At 44.0% G+C, this 22,739-nt stretch overlaps 1 protein-coding gene across 2 annotated transcripts in view; it reads left to right on the forward strand.

Annotated features, from left to right (window-relative positions):
* The window catches only part of GIPC2 (GIPC PDZ domain containing family member 2), a 90,155-nt gene that overhangs the window by 39,254 nt on the left and 28,162 nt on the right, over positions 1-22,739 (forward strand). For both annotated transcript variants that reach the window (XM_036832630.1, XM_036832622.1), the window contains one exon: positions 19,630-19,736. In XM_036832630.1, the coding sequence (XP_036688525.1) occupies positions 19,630-19,736 (107 nt within the window). The remainder of the gene's footprint in view (positions 1-19,629; positions 19,737-22,739) is intronic.

Below are 22,739 nucleotides of genomic sequence, written 5' to 3' on the forward strand. Positions count from 1 at the left end.
TTGGTGTGACATCTGTACTTGCTTGGTTTTAGCCATGGCAGCTGTGTTGCAACTGCTGTTCAAACCCCCAGGGCTATCTCATCTACAGGAAAATGTGCCAGCTTCTCTCTCACTACCCAGAACTATTTTAATAAGCCAAATGATGGCCTAGTGTTCATCAGTGTTAAAATATCTTCAGCAGAATCATTCTCAGCCTGCCCTTGCTCATCTGTGACTCCACCCACCTTATGTTCTTTCCTTTGCTCACAAAGTATAAATATTCCTTATAGTTTGTCTCTAATGGCTTTTCTCAGGGCAGTTAATGACAATGATGGGTGAATGCAGCGGGTCTGGGCAATTACATTTCCCCACCCTAAGCAAGTAAGGGGCAGATCCTAGCCATACGAAACTGAAACATTTTCTCTGCTTCCAAGCGATTCTGTGCCATTTAATAGAAATGCAGTGTAGGTGGTATTGCTTGTGGGTGACAGAGTTCCAAGAAGATGTAAGAAAAGGATGCCTTATGCCAGTAGTGCTCCTGGAGGGACCACTCTAGGAACCACTGACGCAGATACTGTGGTCCTGCATGGTACATTACAGCATCTGAGCTCACTTCCCACAGAGGGAAGGTGGGCCAGCACGCAGAGTTCTATCCAGCAGCCCCTTTTGAAATGGCTTTGTTTGGTAACCAACTTCCCAGGTATCACAGCATATAAACTGATAGGATGTAGGCAGTTTGAGATAAACAGTATCTGATTTAGGCTCTTTGTAAATCAAAGTTATTCTCTTAGTACAGCTCAAGAAATATAATTTCTTTCTACATTTATTTCTACCATAGAATCTGTTTTCCAGAGTCGATCTCTTCCTGTTTTTCCTTGTCTGCATATAAATTGTGTGGTCCCTGTGTTTTTTGTAGAAAGTTGCTGGTACACCTTAACTTGGATGTTAGGTTGGTAATAGTCTTGAATGTTATAGAGGTCATTGTATTTAGCTATTATTGCTCCATGATTAGATTTTTTCCTTCAATATTTGAGATACATGTATGGACGGTTGGTGTACTTCACTGCCTTATGTGTCTGCGATGGCTGAACTTGCTCTTTTGCTTCATATGAATTCCATGGATAAATTTGAAAAGGATTTTCCTAATGGGGGTATATTATTTCAGGCAGCTCACATTCTGGTGGTATGAGTTAGGATACCTGGAGATTGATTTTGGGGCAGTGACAAGTTTTTATTTTCCATGGTTTCAATGGCAGCTTAACTCAATGTAACCCCTGCTGGTCTATATGCATTTTTCACTCTGTGGATCAATGTTTGCCTCTGGGCCCTAGCCTGGGGATTTCTCTTAGAAGTAGGCCTTGCTTCTCTGCCCACCCTTCAGCCCTTAATTTTGGTGCCTATCTTTTTGACTCTAGGATAAAGGCAATGCTAGCTTGTTCCTTACCCTGTGGCCTTATTCCAGCACTTAGCTCTTTGCAGGGAGGGAATATATATCAGGAGGTACTTGGGGGACCAGGCTTGGCCCCATTCTCTCCATCCCAATCTTATCTTTCACTATGTTTCCTTACTTCCTGTGTTTTTCTAGCATTTTCATTGATGCATTGATTCAAATTTAAAGTCCTTCATGATCTGACTCTGTCATCGTGGATTCCTACCAGGAGAAAGGGCCAGTTTACATGAGGCAGAATTCTCTTCTTTGCATTCAGATAGCTTCAGCCAAGATGGCCTAAGTCATTTCTGGGACTTTACCAAAAGCTGTCAGAAATAGCCACACACTCCAGTATCTTGAGATTTTCCTATCAACTTCCCAAAGATTTAGGCTGGGGAGGCATGTGGACTGTGTCCCAAAATATGGGAGGGAATAATGTAGTTGGCTGCTTTGTGCTGGCATAGCAGGTATGATGAACACAACTTCTTAACCACTGATGAGGGAATCCTCACTGCCTGTTTTATTTCCATATTTTACATCCACCACTACCCACACCCCACTTCTAGGGGCCACTATATGTGTCAAGATTCTTTGAGAGCTACAGAATAAGCACAATCTAATTTAAGGAAAAGACATTTTTGGGAAAGACTATCAAGTAGGTCTCAGAAACAAAGACAGTTCAATCAAGTCTTGGAAAGGTAGGAACTGAGGCTGTTTCAGGGATGTGTGAACCAGGAACCCTTCATGGTACTGGCTTAATTGACTCCCTGAAGTTATTTCCTGTCTTCATGTTACCCAACTTAGGATTCAAATTCCTGGGAGGGGGGTACTTATTAGGTCGTGTGTCTGTCTTGATAGTGAGGAAGGCAGGCTACATAATTGACAGGCCCACCAAAATCACACAGAACAGTGAAGGGGAGGAAGTTTCCTTTTGGGTAGGAAAAGGCAGATGTCCATTTAACCATTTGTCTAAGCTTTTACATCTTGTTCTTTAGGTGGAGAAGTGTTTGTTTTCTCTTGACTTTGAATCTGACTCTATCCATGCATGATGCTGTCAGTCTGGTGTATCAGAATGAGTCTGGAGGGAGGAGGGTATTGTCAACTGGCTTTGGGTGTCTATTCTTAAGGATTTTATTATTCTGCTAAGTTTTGGGTGCTATATAGATGGCTGTTTGGCAGTGGGCTATCTGGAGACCATGACAGTATCGTTAACTTTCTTTCAGGGAAAGGCTAAAGCCATATTCTTCTTGGTGCTGGCCACCAAATTTGGAAGGGACCTCACTCCATAGATTTGGACTACACTCCTGGAAGGTCCTTCATTTATGTATCCCACAAATAATTTGAGAATCTGCTGTGTTCCAGGTACTCTGCTATGCCTAGCAGATACTAAGAAAAAAAGCCTAAGTTATAGCTCCTGCCTTTTGAGAAGCTCACAGTGTAGTAGGAAGCTGTTATGGACTGAATTGTGTCCCCCTAAAATTTGTATGTTGAAGTCCTAATCTCCAGTACCTCAGAATGTGACAATATATGGAGATAGGATCTTTAAAGAGGTAACTAAGTTAAAATGAGGTCATTAGGGTGGCCCCCTGGTCCAATATGACTGGTGTATTTACAAGAAGAGAAAAATTGGACATGGAGACATGTAGGGGGCGAATGCCTTGTGAACATGAAGACAGCCAACTGCAAGCCAAGGAGAGAGGCCTCAGAAGAAAGTAACCCTGGTAACAGACTTCTAGCCCCCATAACTGTAGGAAAATAAGTTTTTGTTGTTTAAGCCATGTGGTCCTTTGTTATGGCAGCCCCAGGAAACTAATACAGAGGCCAATAAGCAAAAAAAGAAAATATAGTGCAAGTTCTTTGACTATGGCAGTAGATCTTGGACTTTCTGACAATATAGAAGGTATAGGTTGGGTGTCTTAGCAGTCCTTTGGCCTTGGGCAGATGGCAAGAACATACCAATATGTTTTCATTCAATGAATATTTGAGTAATTAGTATATACTGGTCTTAGGGTGCTAGTTGCTGGGATAATAGTCACTGTTTATCGAGAACCTACTGTGCTCCATCACCGTACTACATACTTGGTATTCCATAAATAAGATCCAGTTCTTGCCTTCAAGAAATGCATGTCTAGGGACTTCCCTGGTGGCACAGTGGTTAAGAGTCCGCCTGCCAGTGCAGGGGACACGGGTTCAATCCCTGGTCCGGGAAGATCCCACATGCCGCGGAGCAACTAAGCCCGTGCGCCACAACTACTGAGCTTGCCCTCTAGAGCCTGCAAGCCACAACTACTGAAGCCTGCATGCCACAACTACTGAAGCCCATGCTCTGCAACAAGAGAAGCCACCACAATGAGAAGCCCACGCACCGCAACGAAGAGTAGCCCCCGCTCGCTGCAACTAGAGAAAGCCCGCGCAGCAACGAAGACCCAAAACAACCAAAAAAAAAAGAAGAAAAGAAAAGAAAAAAAAAAAAGAAACTCATGTCTAGTGAGAAGAGATGGATATGAAAAAATTTCAGTAGAGGGTGTTAGAGGTGATAGAATGTACTGGAGGTCTAAAAGTGGGATACATCAAACCAACCAAGGAGTTTAGGAAAAGCTTCCTGGAGAAGGAATTTGAGCTGAATCTTAAGAGGCTTACTCAATGAACAAATCAGGGAAGGTTGTCCTAGGGAGTAGGAATAGAATAAACAAAGGTGCAGAAGCATGAAGCAGTATCATATATCTTAGAATATGATGTATGTGGGTGTGATTGGAATAGAGGTTATAGGTGGTGGTGTGGCAAGAGACAAAGCCCAAGAGTCAGTGGGCACCAAATTATCAAGGGCCTTATGTATATAGATAAAGAGTGGACAGCGGAGAACCACTGAAGGGGTTTAGGCAGGGGAGAAGCATAATGAGACCTGGATTTTAGAGAGGTATTTTGGAGACTATGTCAGAGAGGTAGGGTATGAGTAAAAGGTCAGGAAGTCAATAAAGACTCTATTGTGTTGAGGAGAAGCAAGATGAAATCCAGAGGCAGTGCCAGTAGGCATGGAAGTAAGAAATGGTTCTGAGGATTAGATGGTGGTGCGCTGGAGCCATTAGTGCTCATCTCTTTTCAATTCCATGTTCAGTGGCATCAAGTTGGTTGCTTGAAATTGGCTCTGGTGAGGTATTTGCGTCACAGAAATAGACAAGTGCTGCAAGTCAGGGCTTTTTTTTTTTTTTTTTTTTTAACCTGGAAAGGTGACTGTTAAACATTTACCTGCATACCACTGAATTTAAGAAGGTAAAATTGGTAACGCATTGGATGTTGAGGTATAGGAAAAGAAGTTGCAAATAATGACCCACGGATTTGTGGATTGTGTGTGGTGCTGTTCTTTGAGAGGAGGAAAACTAGAAAAGAAAAATTTGGGTGAGGAGACAGGGAAGAGAGATTGCACTTACAGTACAATTTTGGGCCTTAAGAGTTTGAAATCTGTGGGACAGTTCAGTTGGAAATGTGTTAGATGTAGATGGGCATTTAGAATTGGGGCCTAGGGAATGGGATTTCTGAGTAACTTGAAGCCATGGAAGTAGATCCAGTTACTCAGAGTAATAAGAGAAAAAGGCCAAAAACAGAGCCCTGGGGGAACTCCAGCTTTCAAGGGATAGAAAGAGAAGGAGTCAGCACAGTGAGGAATGGCTGGACTTGGAAGAGCCAGCTTCTGGGTGGCCTTTACCCAAGCACTCAAGGAACAAGTCACTTGTCCCAAGAGCAGATGCGCCATTGCAGCTTTCCTAAGTTGCCTGTGGGACTCTGAGGGAGGAATAAAGACTAGTATAAAACATACCCTCAGAATCTCCTCTGCTGGTTTAAATAACTGTTTCTCAGCCAGTAGGTCTCAACCAGTGTGTTTAGAACACAAAGTAGAATAGAACTGAAAATTTCATAGTGCTTGGTGCCTAGTAAGGGTAAGCATTGTTTCAGTTTCAATGTTTCCGTGTATGCATATGGGTGTTTCAGATGTATAATTTATGTCATGATATAATGTGTTATATATATTTCTCACTGTGTGTCACAGCAAAAAAACCACAGAAAACAAAAAAACAAAAACATTTGAAAGCGACTGGTTTAAATGATCCCCTTGTTGAAAACTTGTAATTTAATGGGAAATCTTATTCATACCTAACATGGTTTCTCCTGGTCAGCTGCGTTCCGATCCAAATTTTCCATTTTCTAGCCATGAATTGATGGCAGGCTTCCCAATCCTTATCAAGTATCGGCTGGAATGTCTCTAGTGGTAATTTTTTTAGGGCATGGCTCACTTCCTTTTCTCTTTTGCCAGTGAAAAGGAACATGTCTCCACAATGAGCTCAACCCTTCAGAGTTTGCCCTGTAAACCTAGATTTTCCCAAGGCTGTGAAAATTAATTCTTCCATTTCACTGGCTGAAGGATCAGACTAGTTTAACTGGTTTGTTTTCTTATGAGGCCTTTTAATTATTAAATGTTATGAGGCTTTGATTCAGTTTTATTTAGATAAGTCTCCACTTAACTTATCCTGGAGAATTTCTTTAATTTGTAATTGTTCCACTTTATGGAAAGAGGTTTGTGGAAGGAGGTATGAAATGTATCTGTGAAGTGTTTTGAAAACAGAAAGGGAGTTGAAAGACTGTTGGCCTCCTAAAGCATCATAGTCTTTGTTTTGGGGTTAGATTTTGTTACAGATCTCTGGGCTATGTCTTCTTTTAGAGACCTCATTTCTGTGCTATGTGCCCATCAGAATAGGATGTTCAGTATGTGAAGTACGTCCGATTCCCTTGAGTCATTCACAGCTGGAAAACTTGTACCTCCGTGATTCAGCTTAACTGATGTGCTCATTTTCAAAGACTAAGTCTATTTGCTATTAAGAGGAACTTTGGCTTTTAAGTTTTATGACTTTTTAGATAGACACATCAAACATTTAAAAAATACTCTCTACTATTCATGCTATTTCGAGTGAACATTTTTCAAGCAACAGTGCTTTTGGTACTTTTTTTCTTTCTTTTAAAATTAATTAATTAATTAATTATTTTTGGCTGCGTTGGGTCTTCGTTGCTGCGCGGGCTTTCTCTAGTTGCGGTGAGCGGGGGCTACTGTTCGTTGCGGTGTGCGAACTTCTCATTGCGATGGCTTCTCTTGTTGCGGAGCATGGGCTCTAGGCACACGGGTTTCAGTAGTTGTGGCGCGTGGGCTCTAGAGCACAGGCTCAGTAGCTGTGGTGCACAGGCTTAGTTGCTCTGCGGCATGTGGGATCTTCGCGGACCAGGGTTCGAACCTGTGTCCCCTGCGTTGGCAGGCGGATTCTTAACCACTGTGCCACCAGGGAAGTTCGGTACTTTTATATATACTGAATTCTACTAAATATCCTGTGGAATACGAAAAAAGTTACAAAAGGGACAACAAAGTGTAAGTAGTTAAGTATGTAGACTCTGCCACATATGGGCTGTGTGTTAATGTGACATTGGGTGGATTAACCTTTCTGTGCTTTGGTTTCCTCACACAAAAAGTAAAGATAATAGTATCGACCACGTTGGGCCGTTGTGAGGATTAAATGATTAAACACGCAAAAACAATCATAGAACAGTCCCTGGTGCATATAAGTCTTTGGTAGAAGTTAGCTGCTACTATTACTATTGATACTATCTTGAAGGTGTAGCCCTTTCTTTAAGGAGTAATTTTAGAAACAAGATGAACCCCACATGAAGCAAGACAAACAATGTGGGTGAGTTGGTGATTAGCAAATATTTGTTGAGAACCCTGGCACCCTTCTGGATCCTGGAAAGACAAATGGTAAATCACATCTCATATCAAATAATGAAATATATCAGTATGTCATTGTCATAGCTGCCGTTCACTTTTCTAAGTACTTTCTAAGTCGGAAATAATTTAATCCTTACAACCATTCTAAAAAGTTAAGCAATCTGTCCAAGATTTTAGAGTTAGCTCGTGAACGAGGGAGGTAGGCTTCTAACCCCTGCAGTGAGCATCCAGAGCCAGCTCCCTAACAGCTGTTATGGATGAGTCAGCATGTTCACTGTCCTCAAGGAGCTTGCAATTTACATAAGGAGGCAGATACATTAAGAATCAGGTAGTTTATCAATAGCCGGAATAGCTACCATTTGAAGCAATTGCTTATTAGAAGCAATATGGTATAACGGTTAAAAGCATAGATTCTGAGCCAAAGTGCTTGGGTTGAATTCCTACCTCTGCTGCTTACTTCCTGTGTGATCTTGGACTACTTACTGACTCCCTTCTATGCCTGTTTACTTATCCATAAAGTGTTGTGGGGATTGAATGTGTTAATATACGTAAAGCACTTAGAATAGTGCTTGGCACACAGTGCTACATAAATGTAAGTCGTTGCTACTAGGACTTCTATTCTGGCCTGATTCAATCCTTGTGTCATTCCTATGAAGGTTTTCTAGATAAGTAAACTGAGACTTTGGGCAGTTAAATACCTCCCTGAGGTCATTCAGTGCTAGTATAGTACTCCATTCCTGTTTGCTCCTGAGGCTTCTGCACTTAACAGTATGTGTTACTGCCTCTTAGACTATAATGCAGACCATATGATATGTGCTGTAATGCAGATTTAAACGAAGGGCAGTTCAGCTGAGAGCTGATTTGTCCATGATGGGGAAGGGTCCTGAAGCTGAGAGTGAGGGAGGCTGGGAGCAGTGGTAATATTGCGAAGGAATTTTCCCAAAGCGATAAGCCATGGGACAGATGGCTTATCTAGCATGTCCCACCAGTATCAAGGACCAGTGTCCCATTCCCATGTAACTCCCCATGAGAAGTGATAGGACTCCTGATAGAGTTGCAAAGGGATATCAGGGCTGTGAGAGCTGTGACCTTGCCATCTGAGGTGAAAGAGGCCCTGTGCCCTGGGCTTGGACACACTGACTTGGAGGTCGAGCTTCAGGGTAGGATCTGTGTTGGACTGAGCACCACATCAGCCCTCTGGATCCCGAGAAGGGGAGACTCCCAAAGCAAAAACCAAGACTCAGTTTCTCACCAAACCTGTGGAGTGAGGGGCTCCCAGTCAGATTCAACCTGACATTTCTTTTCTCCAGAACTGTGGAGCAAAAATTTAAATCCACTACAGACATTTAAGTGGGTGTTTAAAGAGGGGAAAGATATGAGTAGGTGAGAAAGATTCCTGAAGAAGATTGCACTTGAACTTGGCCTTGCAGGATGGCAGAGGAAGTACAGACAAGGAAGGAGGGTTTCCTGTGGAAAAGAGTCTTGGAGGGACTGCAGCAAATCAGGCTGCAAAAACAGCTCCAGGCCATGTTAAGAAGATCTCTGAAAACTAGGTGGGGAACCTGAGCTTGTCGGAGGGGATAATAGGGAATCATTGAGATATTAGAACTGAAGAATGAAATGATGAAATAGACTTTGGGGAGTTAAGCCTGGAGGAGGAATGTTGGCTGTATTTGATTAGAGGAGAAACCACGTCAGAAGCTGCTGCAGTATTCCAGGAGGAAATAATAAGGGCTGGTATCGGAGGCAGCAGCGGGAATTCGCATGAAAGAAGAAAGCCTGAGTAATACTGCAGAGGCACAAATAGAGGTTAGAGATGGGTTGATGCACTTTAGCTAAAAGAGGGAGAGATAAGGTTTGGAAGAAGCAAATGTAACCCTAGGTTTCTATCGCTGGAGCCTGTGATAAAAGTGATCATTGGAAATGGGGCCATTGGATGTAGTAGTGGTTTGGGAGAAAGTCAGGGAGAGAAGTTTAATTTTAGATGTATTGCATTTTATGTGACAGTGGCACTCTCTTTCATGTATTTTTTGGCAAAGGTTTAAAGCACTCACAGTGACAAATTTGGGGGTTAGAACATGCCAATTAATCATCTTTTCATGTCATAGAGTTTGTTCTGCCTTTCTTATATATAGCTAGACTTTGGTTTGGCATTTACCACAAAAATACTATGGAAGAAGATAAATGAAGAGCCACATTCTCTTTTGTGGGGTGTGGCAGATGTGTTAGATGAGTGCTGGGTGTAACCGACAAATGTGTTTTCAGTGTAAAGACTCAGCTGGATAAAGACCCAGGCTAAATATTCACTCTTTTCTACTCTAGCTATAAACTCTCACTAAGGGAAAACTTATTAAATGCTCATGTTTTGAATCTAAGAAAGGTGAAATTATTATAATCTATAATACTGGAAACTCTGTAGTCTGTATTTCCCATGTCACTTAACCCTAAACAGTGATTGATTTCTTAGAACTACAATGTTTAAGGAGCCTTTGGAATTAATAACAACCATGAGTGGAAGGTAGATAATAGTTCTTAGCTGTTTGTAAGCTTAGTAATTAAAATAGCCGTGTAGGATGAAGGGGTCAAAACTGATGTTAACATGGAAGTGGCTTCCTTAATATGGTAGAACAGTGTGAAGATAATATCACTTATTGGTGTAATTGCTCTTTTTCTAATAATACACATTTCTAATAATACACATTCTTCCCATTGTATAATGGGAAGTGTCATGTAATTGTAAGAAAATGGATCTGACAAATTATACTCAAAATTGTCCGAGTATGTCTTCAGAAAAAGTTAAGCAGATAAACAGTTCCCTTTGTGTATGGGCAAATGTTTGATATATTAAGTGAAAAGACAGATTACAAAACAATGTACGGTAAAATCCCCTTTTTTGTAAAAAAGTATCTTTACATGTAGAAGAAAAGTGACTTGCGGTATATGTATATTGAAATGTTAACAGTTATCTCTGGTGGTGTGTTTATGAATGACTTGTTTCTTTAGGTTTCTTGTGTTTCTCACGTTTTAAATACAAAATATTAACTTTTATAACCAGAAAACAATTATTTAAAAAAGAAATGTCTACCATTCCTAGTCTAGGAAGTAGGGAAACGGAATCATTCCACTTTTAGTAGCTTTATAATTTTTAATTGTATGATCATACTCATTTTAAACAGCTTTCTTTAACATTATCTTAAATGGTTCCATGTTAGAAATGTGGTAGATTACACTGTATCAACTTTTTAAATTGACAGGATTGTGGTTTTTTTTTATATGAACCAGACATTTTATTTTATTTATTTATTTATGTTTATTTTTGGCTGCGTTGGGTCTTTGTTGCTGCGCGTGGGCTTTTCTCTAGTTGCGGTAAGCGGGGGCTACTCTTTGTTGCGGTGCTCGGGCTTCTCATTGGGTGGCTTCTCTTGTTGTGGAGCACGGGTAAAAGCGCGCGGGCTTCAGTAGTTGTGGCACTCGGGCTCAGTAGTTGTGGCTTGTGGGCTCTAGAACACCGGCTGAGTAGTTGTGGCGCACGGGCTTAGTTGCTCCGCGGCACGTGGGATCTTCCCGGAGCAGGGCTCGAACCTGTGTCTCCTGCATTGGCAGGTGGATTCTTAACCACTGCGCCACCAGGGAAGGCCGGCAGGATTGTTTTTGTAACTACTAAACTTTTTAAAAGGTGGAGGAAAATATGTGTAGTAAACCATGAATAAAAGTGAACAATTTTTGATTTTTGAATTCCCATAAGATCATACTATGGAATAAAATAAGTATAAAAGGATAAAAATACTTTAGCCATCCTTTTTTCCTCGTGTTAGAGTCCTGAGGTTTGTAATATTTTTGGTGACACAATCCCCTCTGGATTAAAACTATCCCAGAGATGCACATTAACTTTTGCCTGTAATTTCAGGGAGTTATGAAACTAGGGTTGAGTTTTTCTCAAATGACACCTTACCTAAAGAACAAGATGATTTGGGGCATAGTTATTTCCCTTCTGACACTTGTCATGCACTGTTCAGTCTCATCAAAGGAACAGTTAAGAGCAGCTTTGTGTAGCCTTTTTTTTTTTTGGGTGGATTGGGTCATGCGTTGCCAGCCCTTTTGATCCGATAGCCACCTTGTGTATGTGGCATCCACTTATCTCCTTTTCCTTCTTATCCGCCCCAGCACCCTACCAGCTCGATCAAAACAAAAACAACACCATAGCTATTCTAAAAAAGTCTGAAGAATGTTGGAGAGAGGAAGGAGACATAGAAAAAGGGAATGAATAGTTAAAGTTTTAAATTCTGGGGCAAAGCTAGATTTTATGTCAGCTACTCTGAGAAAGAGGGGGGGGAGAGAGAGAGAGAGACAGAGACAGAGAGACAGAGAGAGAGACAGAGACAGAGAGACAGAGAGAGAGAGAGAGACAGAGAGAGAGAGAGAGAGACACAGAGAGACAGAGAGACAGAGAGACAGAGACAGAGAGAGAGAGAGAGACAGAGAGAGAGAGAGAGAGACAGAGAGAGAGACAGAGACAGAGAGAGAGAGAGAGAGACAGAGACAGAGACAGAGAGAGAGAGAGAGAGAGAGACAGAGAGAGAGAGAGACAGAGACAGAGAGAGAGACAGAGACAGAGAGAGAGACAGAGACAGAGAGAGAGTCGGGGGTGGAGGTAGGGAAGGGAGCACACCAGCTGTTTATGGACAGTGCCATTCATGTATGTCCAAGCATTGGAAGGTCTCTTTAGAAGGGTTGCTTCATTGCTCAGACACAATTCTGTATCTGTGAGGTATTGGAAACAGTGGAAAACCTTGCGACCCTGGCTAATGCAGAAAAGGGAAGCTTATAAATCAACCGTCCGTGAGTGACGCCGGCATTAGCAAAGCTCTATGTAGGGCCCGTACAATGTGATCAGGACCCCGTTTCTTGCCCTTCCTTTCTGCTCTGCTGCCTGAGGCATCAGCTTCGTCGTCCATATGTCCTTAACGTACCCCAAGATGGTGATCAGCAATGGCTGGGACCATGTGCTTCCTTATTTACATAGAACAGAAAAAGAGAGTGTCCTTGCCTCAGAATTTCGAGCAAAAGTCCTTAGATTTTTTTCTGACTTACCTTTGTTCACATGTCCACCCCTGAAACAATCACTGTGATGAAGGGGATCAGTTAGCTTGGCCCATTCGTGTGTCCCATCCCTGAAGCTGGGAGCAATCAGCTTCCCCTGAACCACAGTGATCCTCATGACCACTGGGTATTGAGAAGACAGCCAACTAATGTCTGTTACCAATGGCAACTCATAATCTTTAATAGAATATAAAATCAGGCAGTGGCTCTGGGGTAGCCCAGCTCTACCATTTACCAGTTGTCTATGACCTTGGTGAAATCATCTTACTACTCCAAGCCTCAACTGTAAGTTTAGTTGTAAAATTAGAGTAATACCTACCTTGTAATAGTGTTGTGAAGATTAAATAAGAGAACTTATCAAGAATTTCTAGTACCTGGGACATATTAAATGATCAGTTTAAAAAGTTACCTTTAATTTTCCCAGATGATCTATGTTTTTGCCCCTAGATGAATTATAGTGTAGATGTATGTGTGTATATTTATTCCTTTGAAATAAGACTGCACTCGAAGAATAACACTAGTATATGAAACAGCATATAACGCTTTATAGCCATATGTAGTGAGAAATTCTATACCTTGAGAGATTGTCTGAAAATGAGGGCAGAGAGCTGCAAACCCCAAAGTAAAGTTGTCGACCCTAATTATTATTGTTTTGTAGGCATGCGTCAGTCTCCAAGAGAAAGTTAAAATTTGAATTTTGATGAGAAATCACCCAACTTTTAAAAGTTGGCAACTAATTTAAAAAATCTGATAACGTTGCACACTTCACAAACATGTCTGTGGACCACATGTCACTGAACTACCTGTTTGCAGCCTTGGACTGTGAGAATTATCCTTTGTGCCCAAGTCCTTTTCCTCTGGTATCATCCATGCACACTAAGCTTCTCAGGTACCCAGTGGGAAGAAAGTTTCAAGTGAATTATTCCCAAGAGGGGTAGAGGCCTGGTAAACTGAGAGTCACCCAGTTGGGAGGGACTCTAAAACATCAACTCTCCACTCCTTGCTTTTGGAGTCTTGGAACTCATGGCCCGGAGCATGATCCCTTCCCTTTTCCCACTTAGCCTTGCTGTCTTAGACCTTCATGGCTGGGTCTCTGCTTGGACATTTTCCCCAGGAAGTTTTGGGTTCATGAGAATGAAGCATGGGAACCCACTTGGACCTTTGATACCATCCCTCCCTATGATTAATACATTGATGTATGACACCTGTTCTTGTGAATTTGGTTAGTGTGAATCAATCCCTAAGACTCAGGTCAGTTCTGGGAACACTGGAAAAAAGCATTTCTGGGCCTGCAGTGCTGAAGGTCATTGGTATACACATCCTGCAAAGTCCTGCCTGAGTTGCCATCTGGCCACCATTTTTGATGCTGTCGAACTCCAGAGGTGGAAATTATAGAAATGGATTAGTGAATTTGGTGAAGTGGCTTAGTTCACCTACATGGGTGGTTAGGGGAGGGGACTCTAAGTTTCCAGGTTGGAGTGTTGGTGTGTCTGCCCTCTTGCCCACATGGTGTCATGTAACTCTAACAGGACGTTTTGAATGGGGGTCAGAGGTCCAATGAGATGGACACTGGAGGGCCCCCTCTGCTGAGTGCCCCCCGAGGGGCTGGGCTTCAACTCAGCCACTTTGGCGAATTTGAGTAATGGGTCATCTGCTGTTTCTACTCCCCGGTAAATGGAAGGGGGAAAAAAATCACAGTTCTATAGAAGATAGAATAAAAAGGAGACCTTTGTATTTGAAGTGACAGTTTTCTGAACATTTGAAGAGAGACTTCTGCGTGTTTCTCATCCTGGGAAAACCAGTGCAAATGGTTTTGTTGAGGAGGGCACGGGCAGAGCAGATGGCTGTCTCTCCAGGGTGGACCGTGTCAGCAGAAGCCAGTCCAACAGCAGTAGCAGCTCTCTGTGTATGAGCCAGACCTCTGGGCAAGGCACCTTTCATACGGCAGCCGTTTGAATGCTTCAGACAACATCCTATGCAGGCAGTGTTACCGAGAGATCGGCCTCTCCGTACATGGGTGCCGAATCAAATCTTGGAGACAGAGTTCTGGGTGAAGTAGAAAAGGATAGCTTTATTACTTTGCCAGGCAAAGGGAGACACACCGGGCTTCTGCCTTGAAAAACTATGTGTCCCAACCCGGGAGGATTTGATGAGGGTTTTAGAACAGTGGTTCAAAGGTGGGGTCTCTGACAAGATTAGGGTTGAGCAGGGCCTGCACTCCTTTAGTCTCAGCTCAGGTGGTCTCCTAATCTTGATGAGCTTCTCTGGTCCCTTTGATCTTTTTTTTTTTTTTTTAATCATTTTGCAATTTTATTTTTATTTTTTATTTTTTTGGCTGTGTTGGGTCTTCGTTTCTGTGCGAGAGCTTTCTCTAGTTGTGGCAAGCGGGAGCCACTCTTCATCGCGGTGCGCGGGTCTCTCACTATCGTGGCCTCTCTTGTTGCGGAGCACAGGCTCCAGACGCGCAGGCTCAGTAGTTGCGGCTCACGGGCCTAGTTGCTCCGCGGCATGTGGGATCTTCCCAGACCAGGGCTCGAACCCGTGTCCCCTGCATTGGCAGGCAGACTCTCAACCACTGCGCCACCAGGGAAGCCCTGGTCCCTTTAATCTTGCCTCAGGTGGTTTCATGGCTGCTCCTCCCTTGATTAGCAACTGTTGGAATCTGCCCTTTGGAACTCAGGGAAGGTCATGGAGGCTAGAGCCTTGCCTACAAGAAACGGGACAAAAGGGCCTTTGTGCCTGGGAGCCCCACAGGGCCTCACTTGGTTTCAGTAGTGTTCTTGTACAGATAAGGACTTATTCCTTAAGTTCTCACAATTTGTAAATGGTGGAGCTGGGTTTTAACTCAGGTTCTGTGATTCTGAAGTCTGTCTCTTGCTGGACACAGAGGTGTCTGTATGTGCCTCCCTCTCGTGGAAATCAAGGCTCTGCCCCTGCTATGAATTGTACTCCAGGCCAACCTGGGCCCTTGTGGGACCAGAACAAGATCTTGTTCTGTGCAGAAGCAGGAGAATGCCCACCCTCCTCATTGTCACCCTGTGTCCCTTGGGGATCTAAACCACTTGCATGTGTTCCGCCTGAAGATAGGGCCTTGGCTGCTGTCAGCGCTCTTCTTCCCCTGGGGCTCAGGGTGGGACTAGAGACAGACATCTTGCTGTCTTCTCCATTTCCCCATCTCTCCCCTGACCTTCACGATGTAGCAGGGACTGGGGGTTGGTCTGTTTATTGAAAATGCCAGTTAAAATGGTATCATAAAGAATGACACAAGTGGATATAAACATTTTATTTTAAAACATATAAATATGCATTCTTTTACTACTTTTTAGATGTAAAAAGCTCTTTGAGTAGAGGACACAAATTGGAGTTCTATGAAATCTTGCTTTAGTAATCAGAACCTGAATGCACATCTATGGGTTCTGTTTGATATCTAAAAGCCAGATATGTGAAATGCTGGATGTTTAAAGATATTTTTCCTAATCTCCTAGCATCATTTTGCCCACACCTTTTTTTTTTTTTTTGCAACTCGCCCTTATGGAGTCTTTCCAAAGCAGTTAACCTAGTTTTCCTAGTAATAATAACTTGGTGTTTCACACTTACTTCATCAGCTCACGTAGTTTTAAATTCAATTATGTAATTAGAGTAACAGATACAGTTGCCACAAAAGGGTTTGGAACTAAGATGACTGCTTCTTGGCGACATCCCACTCAGCTGTGGGAGCAGCTGTGTACCCCCGAGCTGTGAGTGTCCTGTGCCCTAAGTGACACAGGAGGGGAGCCCTGAGTCTAGTGAATCCTTCGAGCTGCAGGCCGACTACCAGCATCTCCTGTGTGAACTGCATCCCTCTCATCATTCAGCCCCAAGAGAGGCCTCATGCAGACCCGTTCATGAGAAGTGAAGTGACTGATCTAGGGTTTGGCCTGGTTGGTTCGACAAGCTTAGACCGGCCAGCGCCCTAAAAGTAGGCCAGACTAGCAACCTTTGCAAACATTAAAAAAGCAAAACATTTTTTTCCCCCTGAGGCTGAACAGGGCCATCCTGCCTGTTTTCCTGTATAAACCGGTTGATTTACTTCCCTGAATCAGGATTGTGGAGAAACATGGCTTCTATTTCTTTAGCCACAAGAACCGCCTTTCTGGAGGCTGGTCTAAGCCAGAAGTGAAATTTTAACTTTTGTTTTGGTGCCACCAAGTGGTTAGTTTTGAGATAACACTTTCGAGGAGAAGATGACAAACATGAAATGATTAAAAAAAAATCTGGGGTGCACCAGCAGAGCATAGAGGATTTTTAGGGCAATGAAACTACTCTGAATGATACTCTGATGGTGGATACATGTCATTATTCATTCTTCCAAACCCACAGAATGTACAACACCAGGAGTGAACCCTAACATAACTATGAACTTTAGGTGATATGATGTGTCCATGTAGGTTCATTGATTATACCGAATGTAGCCCTGTGGTGAGGGGTATTGATCATGGGGGAGGTGATGCATATGTGGAGGCAAGAGGTGTATGGGAGAGCTCTGTCTTCTCAATTTGTTATGAACTTAAAACTGCTTAAAAAAGTAAAGCCTAGGGGCTTCCCTGGTGGCGCAGTGGTTAAGAATCCGCCTGCCAATGCAGGGGACACGGGTTCGAGCCCTGGTCCGGGAAGATCCCACGTGCCGTGGAGCAACTAAGCCCACGTGCCACAACTACTGAAGCCCAGCTGCCACAACTACTGAAGCCTGCATGCCTAGAGCCCGTGCTCTGCAGCAAGAGAAGCCACCACGACGAGAAGCATGCACACCGCAAGTAGAGAAAGCCCGCGTGCAGCAACGAAGACCCAACGCAGCCAAAAATAAATTAACTAACGAATTAAAAATATAAATAAATTAAAAATTAAAAAAAAAAAAACCTAGTAAAAAGATTTCCGTTCTACATTTCACTTTCCCTTTTAGCTACTGGTGATGCAGGTAAGAGCCAGGTAAGCAGAGACATCATCTAGGGCGGCTGGCCGACTTCTCAAGCCTGGATGACAATTCCTCCTTGAAGTTCCCACGTTCCAGAGTCTGGGTCCTTAGCTTCGTACATCCCAGGAACCTTTAACTTCTTCAGTGTATCCAGAACCTGTGCAATTTTCCAGGGTTATATCTTGCTTACCAAACTTACAAAAGACTTGTTGTTAAGTCAGAATGCCAACATATTACTTTACAGTTCGAAATGTATATGTAGTTGTAAACCAAACACACATGTTAGCTGAGTGCTTCATTTGCCACCCTGTAGGAAATTTATATGGGAAGACAAATTATACAGGGCAGGTTGCTTGGTGAAATCGCGGTGGGTAGAGTGTGTGATAGGGGGAGTGCGGGTGTAAGGTTGTTTATCTTGGAGGTTAGCATCATTAAGGTGCGGCTGTCTTGACCACTGTAGGTCTGTACGTGACTCCAGACTGGGTAGTATAGAATCCTGGACAGCGCTGGTGGCAGGCTGACCTCATCTTTTTCGCTGGGCATTCTTTTGGAAACGCCGTGCTGAGTGAGCGTCTCCTGTTAATCTGTTCTTCCCTCGGATGGGACACAGTGTGGCTGGCAAGGCAAATGCTGCAGACGTGCTGATACAGCTCTGGTCTCCTGAGCACCTCTTTGGTCAACGTGGTCAGCGTGTCACTGTCAGCCACCGTTTAGAGGTTTTGGCTTTGGGGAACCACCCTATTTATTGAATGATTATTTTGAATAATTTCACTCTCAGAGCAAAACTTATGTGTTTTATGTTTTGGTGGCTCTGTCCTCAAATGCAGGTTAAAATTAACATGTAAAATCCTTAGTCACCTTGGAATAGATCCCCAACAGTGAAACAGGACTTGCTGAAGATGGGAATTATCCTAGATTCTAAGGAAGGATGTGTCTGTGCAGGCCACTTGACGCCCATGTTTTGAGAGCTTTGTATAGACCTCACCACCTGCTCGTACACTGCGGCCTGCCCTGTGACTCCGCATTGGAGCTCAGTTACCTCCCAGGCTTGGTGCTGCGTCTCCTCACCCCCGCCTCCATCCTTGCCCCAAACTGCTGCCAGAATCCTCAGTCAAGAGGACTCGGGATACCTGCAGAAGTTATAAACTGGTGGCCTATGATTAGAATCTGATCCACAAATTTTTTATTTTTGCCATTACGTTGTTTTTATTTTTATTTTTAATTTATTATTAATTTATTTTTGGCTGTGTTGGGTCATCCTCACTATGTGCGGGCTTTCTCTAGTTGCGGCGAGCAGGGGCTACTCTTCGTTGCGGCACGCAGTCTTCTCCTTGCGGTGGCTTCTCTTGTTGCGGAGCACATTATGTCGTTTTTAAAAGTTTGATTTCGTTGCCAAAAGTTAAAAATCAGGAGGTTGGCACAAAACTGAGTGTTCATCTTCTTTGCAAACAAATAGAAGATCTGGCTGTGCAGGGCCTACCTTCCCACAGAGCAGTCGGTTACTGGAGTGGCCTGCATAGGGTGCCTCCTGGGAGATATCCTCAGTTCCCACCCTCCCCTTTCACTCATTTATGTTACTGTCTGGTAGCGGGGGTGACTCTTGGTATGCTGGAAAACCAAAACCAAAACCAAACACACACGTAGAAAACCAGCGCGAGGAAGGAGCGGCTTCTCGTGGACTCTTGCTCCCTGCTCTCGCCTGCCTTTCGAGGGGAACTCCTTCCTTGGAACCTGTTCCCAGCCTATTGAGGACCTTGCTTCTCTCAGTCCGTTCCCTCTGAATTTATCCCTTGTGCTTCCGAGAGGTGTGGTGGTGAAGTGTTGTTGAGACTTTGGGGTCACAAGGCCTGGATTTGAACACCGGCTCTGATCCTTACTGAGTTCAGTTTCCTCTTCTGTAAAATGACGGCTCTAACTTGCCTCATAGGTTGGCCCAAGAATTAAATGGGATTTTGTATTGAAAGCATCAAGCAGAATGTAGGTCCTCCAATAATAGTGCCTCCATCTCTGTCTTCTATCAAGACATGACTCCTTCCCTTCTTTACGACCTTAATGAAGTCCAGCTACACACCTACCTCTGCTTTCCTGCCACATATACCTCTTTACTCTTACAATAAAAACCAACTGTTTTATTTTTTATTCCTTATAACTTCCGGTCTTTCCGATCAGCACATTTCACGTATTCCCTTTTCTTGTTGTAGGCAGACCTCATAGAGACTCTCATGTGAGAATAATGGATGACAGGTGAATTTATTTTGTTTTGGGAAATTTTGTCAGAAGGCATAGCTTTTATCAAATCTCTGCAGTAACTGTACAAAAATTTGTGATGGAAACTCATTAGCTTTTATAGCAACTGGTTGGAATTCTTAATATATGTATGTTTCCCCATCCATTATATGTTTATAGACATGGAGCCCCGGTCAAAAGCTGGAAAGTCATCAACAGGAAGGATTGGTACTGGAAGGGAGACACTTCGCCTGAGATCAAAAGGTCCTGCCACTGTGGAAGAAGTGGTATGTTATGTTCATTTAATCCCTGTATGTCTTGGAAATGGATGGACATTCGTGTTTGTCAGAGCTGGAAATAAAGGCCCTCTTTCCCTCTGCTCACTCAGCAGCCAGAGTTATCCTTTAGAAACGCAAATGAGATGGAACAATCTGTTCAAAACCCTCCAGTGGCTTCCCACGTCACTCGGAGTAAAAGCTAAAGTCCTCAGAGTGACCAACATGATCTGACTCTGCATCTCTTCTCTGCTCTCATTTCCTGGCTCTCCTCCTGGCTCCCTCTGCTTCAGCTACTTGAGTCTCTTCGCTGTCCGCAAGCACTCCAGATACATCCCCGCCCCAGGACCTTTGCATGAGCCGTTACCTCTAGCTGGATGCGCTGCCCGTTTACGGGCACCGCTCACTCCCTTGCCGCCTTGAGTTTCCGTCCACATCCCGCCCTGTTTAACCTCTGAGCAGCTGGTATAATAGCAGTTCCCGCCACCCTGCCCCCTGCCCAATCTTCCTTGCCCTTCATTTTTTTTAAGGCACTGAACACAGTGGGACTCATATCCTTGTCTCCTTTCAGTCCCTTGTCTTGTTCTCACATGTCCTGTTCACAGCTGTATCCCCAGCACCTAGAACAGTACCTCACACTTCAGAGGAGCTCAGATCTTTGAATTTAATGAATTAATGAGTGATTCACTTACGCTTGACTGGAGGAGGGGTTTTGCTGGTTGACTGTGTCTATGTAAAGGTCAGTATTTGAGTGAAAAACACGAGGAGAAGAGACACATGGAGGGAAGGAGGGTGGAAGAAGAGGGTGGCAGTGGTAAGGATTCAAAGTGACAAGTGGCAGGTCCGCTCACAGCAGGAAGACGGCGGTGATGAAGCCCTCCTTTGGGGAGGTCAGGCAGACCTCTGAGCTCCGGAGCTCCTTGGCGGGCGGCTGGGTGGGGGGGAAGGCATGTCTGTGTGCGCATACCGTCCTAGGGCTCCCAGCTGTTTGAAGAGCAAAAGAGTGAGACAGATGAACGATTAGGAGGCCGTTTTCATAGGATCCAGAGCTTTTGGGGGATGATGTCAGGGTCAGTCACGGGTGTGGTTTGTCGGAGCAGACCCTCCAGGAACCACGAGGCCAAGGGTGTCCTCTTGAATGTTTGAGTCACCCAGGATGTTGTCTGTTTTGGGGACTCCAGAGGGAGACTCCGAGTCGAGTGCCTTGGTCCTGGGTGAATGAAAAGATTGATCTGGAGGCAAGTGACAACGGAGAGGCCTGGGAGAGCTGAAAGCATTTTGAAAGTGAGATATGGCAAGATTTGTGAAAAAACCCAGGGCAGTGACATCTGGTTGTCCTGAGTCTTTACTTTTCCAGTGCCCAGCACACTGCCAGACATATTGCTGAAGTCCAGTAAATGTTTATTGAACAAATGAACAAACCTCAGTGGAAGAAAGGAATCTGTAAGAGGATGGAAGGACAGTGGGAAGGAGCTAGGGGTTGCCAAACGTGCTTTAAAGCGGAGGAGAAGAGGACAGACCTTCAAACTGCTTGCAAAGGGAGTGGGGTCGGCAGAAAAAACTCCATGTCACTTCAGGAGGAGCGCCCTCTTCTAACAGTTAAAGTGGGTAATACATATCTGTTTATTTATGAGCAGCTGCTATATAGAAGATGCTGGAATGTAAAAGAATAACTGCAGATCTGCCTGAGGAGGTGGGAAAGATTCATTCCAAGACAAACATCTAAAACTCCCTTCCTATTTGCATAGCCTGCTTCATTAAATAGGGCAATTAAAATAGCTCATAATAAAGGGGGAAGAAAAAAACTAGTTTGGTGCTAATATTAAATTTGATACAAATGACCTACCATTTAATTTCCAACACCAAAGGATTTACAGATTTGAAACAAATCAGCCCCTCATAATCTAGCACAATTTCTGAAAACTGAACTATACTCCACCTGCATACCTCACAATTTATTCTCTATGTGTTTGTTGAGACAGGTACAGTCCAGGTGCTGGTGATACAACGAAGGATAAAGATGTTGCTTTTCCTTTAAAGGGAGAGAGGCAGGAAAAGGAACTATGACAAATCAGAAGGGCAAGGTTAATGGCACAAAGGAGGGGAGAGGGAAATCAGGGAGAGTTTCCTCCAGAGGAATGGTTGAGTTGGTCAGAGATGGGGAGAAGAGTGTTCTAGGCATGAAATGGAAACGTCCGTGGGACTGGAGCGTGCTGCAAGTACCTGGTGGGGGGTGAGGAGGCTGGAGGTAGAGGCCTGGGTCAGGGCGTCAAGGGCCTGTGGATAATGGAGGGGGGGGGCTATTTAAAAATTGCAGGGGGAACAGCAAATCAGTCTTGTGTTTTAGAAAAACCCCCTTGGTTCTGGGGAATGGGATATTGAGCAGGGTGGATTTGAGAGTTTGAAGATTTTTCTTTTTTTTTTTTAATTTTAATTTTATTTTTGGCTGCTTTGGGTCTTCATTGCTGTGTGCAGGGTTTCTCTAGTTGCGGAGAGTGGGGGCTACTTTTCATTGCAGTGCGCAGGCTTCTCACTGCGGTGGCTTCTCTTTTTTTTTTTAAATTTTATTTATTTATCTATTTATTTATTTATTTTTTTGGCTGCATTGGGTCCTCGTCACTGTGCACGGGCCCCCTCCAGCTGCGGCGAATGGGGGCCACTCCTCCCTGCGGTGCGCGGGCCTCTCACTGCAGTGGCCTCCCCCGCTGCGGAGCACGGGCTCTAGGTGCACGGGCTTCAGCAGCCGTGGCACGTGGGCTCAGTAGTTGTGGCTCGTGGGCTCTAGAGCGCAGGCTCAGTAGTTGTGGTGCATGGGCTTAGTTGCTCCGCGGCATGTGGGATCTTCCCAGAGCAGTGCTCGAACCCGTGTCCCCTGCATTGGCAGGCGGATTCTTAACCACTGCACCACCAGGGAAGCCCCGGTGGCTTCTCTTGCTGTGGAGCACAGGCTCTAGGCGCACAGGCTTCAGTAGTTGTGGCACCCGGGCTCAGTAGTTGTGGCTCGCGGGCTCTAGG

Source organism: Balaenoptera musculus, chromosome 1 (assembly GCF_009873245.2).
Source record: "Balaenoptera musculus isolate JJ_BM4_2016_0621 chromosome 1, mBalMus1.pri.v3, whole genome shotgun sequence".
Taxonomy (NCBI): domain Eukaryota; kingdom Metazoa; phylum Chordata; class Mammalia; order Artiodactyla; family Balaenopteridae; genus Balaenoptera; species Balaenoptera musculus.